At 36.5% G+C, this 4070-nt stretch overlaps 1 protein-coding gene across 1 annotated transcript; it reads left to right on the top strand.

Moving 5' to 3' along the window:
* The first annotated feature begins 2674 nt into the window (after nt 1-2674).
* Nucleotides 2675-3643, top strand: LOC110288948 (olfactory receptor 7A10-like). Its single transcript, XM_021155176.1, has one exon. It carries the CDS (start codon nt 2678-2680, stop codon nt 3641-3643), a length of 966 nt encoding a protein of 321 aa, XP_021010835.1. The 5' UTR covers nt 2675-2677.
* Nucleotides 3644-4070: the final 427 nt, after the last annotated feature.

Raw genomic sequence — 4070 nt, 5'->3', positions numbered from 1 at the left:
TCCCAGGGATAAGAAATTGAAATGTTAGAGCCTATTTCCTGTGCAGTCTCTGGCCTTGAGAAGCAGGGAATGAACGTACCATTGATCAATTTGTATAATAAGCTTCAGAGGGATACAACTCCCAGGGCACACCTATAACTCTTATAGTTACCAAGACTGAACATACCTTATGTCTTCCCCAGAAGAAATCATCTAGGCTCTTTTCTCCATGTTTGGTTATTTCGACTTTTTCTGGTGGACAGACCTTTATATCTTTCATAATCAATTTTCCTAGAGCAAGTACAATTCAAGACTTGGTCCATGGCCTGTACAGTCTAGCAGATGTTAAAGGAAATGGAGAATGGAGTGGTTGATAGGAAGAGTATAAATTCTTCAGCATAGGTAAGGGGAAATCCTTTTATTTCATGTAGAGGTTGCTCTTATGGTTAATATCTGAAAAAGTAGAGTCACTAGGATATTTGCTTCAAGTTACATTTTCATAGTGACCATTTACTTTTGATATATATTATTGAGGGTAGATTAGAGAGGAGATAATATGGGGTTTTTTGCAGGTTACACCATGACACTCTGATACCCAAAGAATCTCCTGGAAAAAACCCTTGAAGTACTTAGATATCACTATGAATTCTACATTGTAGAACCTGGTGACATAATTTACAGTGAAGTTGTTCCCTTCTACTTCTTTATTATGTGATCTAAATGAAGAAAGCCAGAGCTTCCATTCTCTCTCAGCCTAGAGCAAGCATCTGTGGCTTTTCTTTCACACTCACTTGCTTGGGACTACCTTAGGCTTCTGCTGATAAGCGAACCTTCCTTTCTATAGCTACTTTCCTTTTGTATGTTGTGCTTACTAGAATTTGTCTTCAAGAAGAAAGAGTCTACTTACTTTTATCAAAGAAATTAGTTTCTAAAACCTGAATTTATCCATAGACAGCATATTCCTGTCTCTGGTGTACAGTGTGAAGCTGAGAACAGATTTAGAGACCAAGATGTCTTTTTTTTTATTTAACAGGAATAAAATGCATGCAGTACCCCAGTAACAAAAATTGAGCCATTTTTCAGTTGAGTTTTCCACATTTGGGGAAATCTCAGGGGTCAGAACATCTGGAGTACAATGATTATCCACATTTTTTTTATCATGGTATCTTCCCTGTTAGGAAAGGATGGTGAGCAAACATTTTATTAATCACTTCACAAATAAGCCAAATACAAAAAATACCTTCAAGTATTATCCCCTATGGTGTGCACTAAATACATGTATAGAGTCTTTGCATCAGTGTCTTTGTATACATCATTATCCAGGAAATAAGAATATTCTCCTAACTAAGTATCTGCTTACCTTACAGTTAAGAAGATGGATTTTTACTCAGAGATGGAGGGTGTTTGGTCATTTTATTTGCAAATGAAAGGATGAAGAAAATGAGTATTGAGTATTTTCAAAGATGAAAGTTTAGAAGAATTTTTTTATATTCTAAACACAGCCATCACTGTTAGTTCTTTGTAAATGTCTTCTAATATTCAATTTCTATATTTATTCTTCCAATTACCTTTGTTTTAATTGCAAGATATTTAGGAAATAACCAGGAGCCATATGTTGATGACCCAGGAAAACATTATTGTTGATGCTTCTGTAGGGGAGGTACATGGTAAGACTACATAAAAATATGAATGTTAGGAAAAATAGGATAACCTTTTGGGACATGTAGGTATCTGTGCTGGGAAAGGAAAGAACTAGAATTCTGAAGGGCTGGGGTAATAAATGGAGACATTTTCTTCAATATCTTCCTGCTATCTTATTTTTCTTGTCTCTCTATAATAGTTTTCTTTAGAGCTACATTTGTTGAAGATTTTGGACAGATGCCCAGATTGTAGTGGAAATGTTATAAAGGTGGAAAGTTATTTGTTCATATGTTTATTCATTCATTAATTGAGCTGTCAAAACAGCGTGAAATTATTCCTCTATATCAAATAATCACTTGGTATTGAGAACTGATGGGAGTGGGAATCAACCAGAAATTTACTACATAAGCAAAACAGGCAGGCATTAAGAAGATAAAGATGGCCGGGCCTTGGTGGCACACGCCTAGAAACGCAGCATTTGGGAGGCAGAGGCAGGTGGATTTCAGAGTTCGAGGACATCCTGGTCTGCAGAGTGAGTTCCAGGACAGCCAGGACGACACAGAGAAATCCTGAATAAAAAAAAACAAACAAAAACAAAAAACAAACAAACAAAAAGAAGATAAAGATGTCTAAGAGAAGAATGAGATTTCAAAAGGAATAGATACAGAGAAGGTATGGTCATGTTCACAGAGACCTTTCCAAATGATCAGAACTTAGTGTAACCACTGAAAAATGTTGAGAAGTAAAATTGGAAATCAGAGTTGATCCATCATAGAGAAAGGATTACATAACTTTTAGAAACTGACTGCTTTGATCTAACACTTCCAGAGGTTATCTGGTCTTCATGTGGTTTAAAATTTGTAGCGTTAGCAGTTCTAAGTAGAGATAAGGTAGAGAAACTAATAATGATGAGAAAATGCAGGATTCCTAATTTTTATAGCAATAAAAGCTTTATGTACACTTATTCCAACACATAAAAGGACAGAGACCTTAGAGACTGTAGTGTATGTTCCCCAATCTTTCTCTCCGGTAAGTGTCTAGCTTATTTGTCAACAGCATGAAACCAGAAAACCAAACAAATATTTTAGAATTTTTGCTTCTGGGGTTTTCCCAATATCCAGAGCATCAACCCATGCTATTTGGACTGTTTCTGCTCATGTTTGTGGTCGCTGTGCTTGGGAATCTTCTCATCATTCTGGCCGTCAGCATTGACTCTCACCTGCATACACCCATGTACTTCTTCCTGTCTCATCTGTCCATTTCTGACATTGGTTTCATCTCTACAACTATCCCTAAGATGTTGGTGAATATCCAAACACAGAACAAGTCCATCACCTATGCAGAATGCATCACCCAGATTTATTTTTTCATGCTCTTTGGAGGTATGGACACACTTCTCCTCACCGTGATGGCCTATGACCGATTTGTGGCCATCTGTCATCCTCTTCACTATTCAGTCATTATGAATCCCCAACTAAGTGGCTTGCTGGTTCTTGTATCATGGTTCATTAGCTTTTCATATTCTCTGATACAGAGTCTATTGATGCTGCGGTTGTCCTTCTGCACAAATCAGATAATTAAACACTTTTACTGTGAATATGCCAAAGCCCTCACTATAGCCTGCTCAGACACACTAATCAATCATATCCTTCTTTATGTAATAATATGTGTCCTTGGCTTCATTCCTTTCTCAGGGATCCTTTATTCATACTATAAAATTTTTTCTTCTATTTTGAAAATTCCATCAGCAGATGGAAAATATAAAGCATTTTCTACCTGTGGGTCTCATCTATCAGTGGTTTCTTTATTCTATGGGACAGGTCTTGGTGTGTACCTTAGTTCTGATGCTACTTCCACTTCTGGGAAGGGCATCGTGGCCTCAGTAATGTATACAGTGGTCACCCCCATGCTGAACCCTTTCATCTACAGCTTGAGGAACAAAGACATTAAGAAGGCCTTAAAAACACTTGGGAGAATACCTTTTTTAAGTGGTAAGCTCACTGGTTTTAGACATCTGAACTGATAGAAATAAAATAGTGAACTAAAGAAATTCTGTCCCATAATCATGTAGAAATTTTATCCAGTTTGTGGTTCTATCTTTGATTAAAATTATACTGTGAATATTTTTATCTGAAATTTCTATGATGCCTCCTTTTTTATTCGCAGTTCTTTGTCTCCTCCCCAGTGTTTATATGACATATTTCTTTATTTCAGTACAATGTTTACATTTCAGCATGTCAATATAACCATTCAAATACCAATTCATGAATTGTTTAGTAAAAGTTATGCAATGACTCTTTACAGAAAGTCCATGTATATGTATACAATACTGTTGTGGGTTGGTCTGACTCTGTATTCTGATGTTAATTCTGCTTCCTAAAGAGGGATTGCCCCTGCAGTACATCACATACTCAGATGATTTCATGTGAACTTTTCCCCAATTTTAACTG

Source organism: Mus caroli, unplaced genomic scaffold, assembly GCF_900094665.2.
Source record: "Mus caroli unplaced genomic scaffold, CAROLI_EIJ_v1.1 scaffold_20401_1, whole genome shotgun sequence".
Taxonomy (NCBI): domain Eukaryota; kingdom Metazoa; phylum Chordata; class Mammalia; order Rodentia; family Muridae; genus Mus; species Mus caroli.
The sequence above is the reverse complement of the archived record's forward strand: the minus strand, read 5'-3'. Positions and strand labels throughout refer to the sequence as shown.

Excerpts from the sequence above, each read along its gene's own strand:
- LOC110288948 (XM_021155176.1), top strand. The coding sequence starts at position 2,678 with ATGAAACCAGAAAACCAAACAAATATTTTAGAATTTTTGCTTCTGGGG.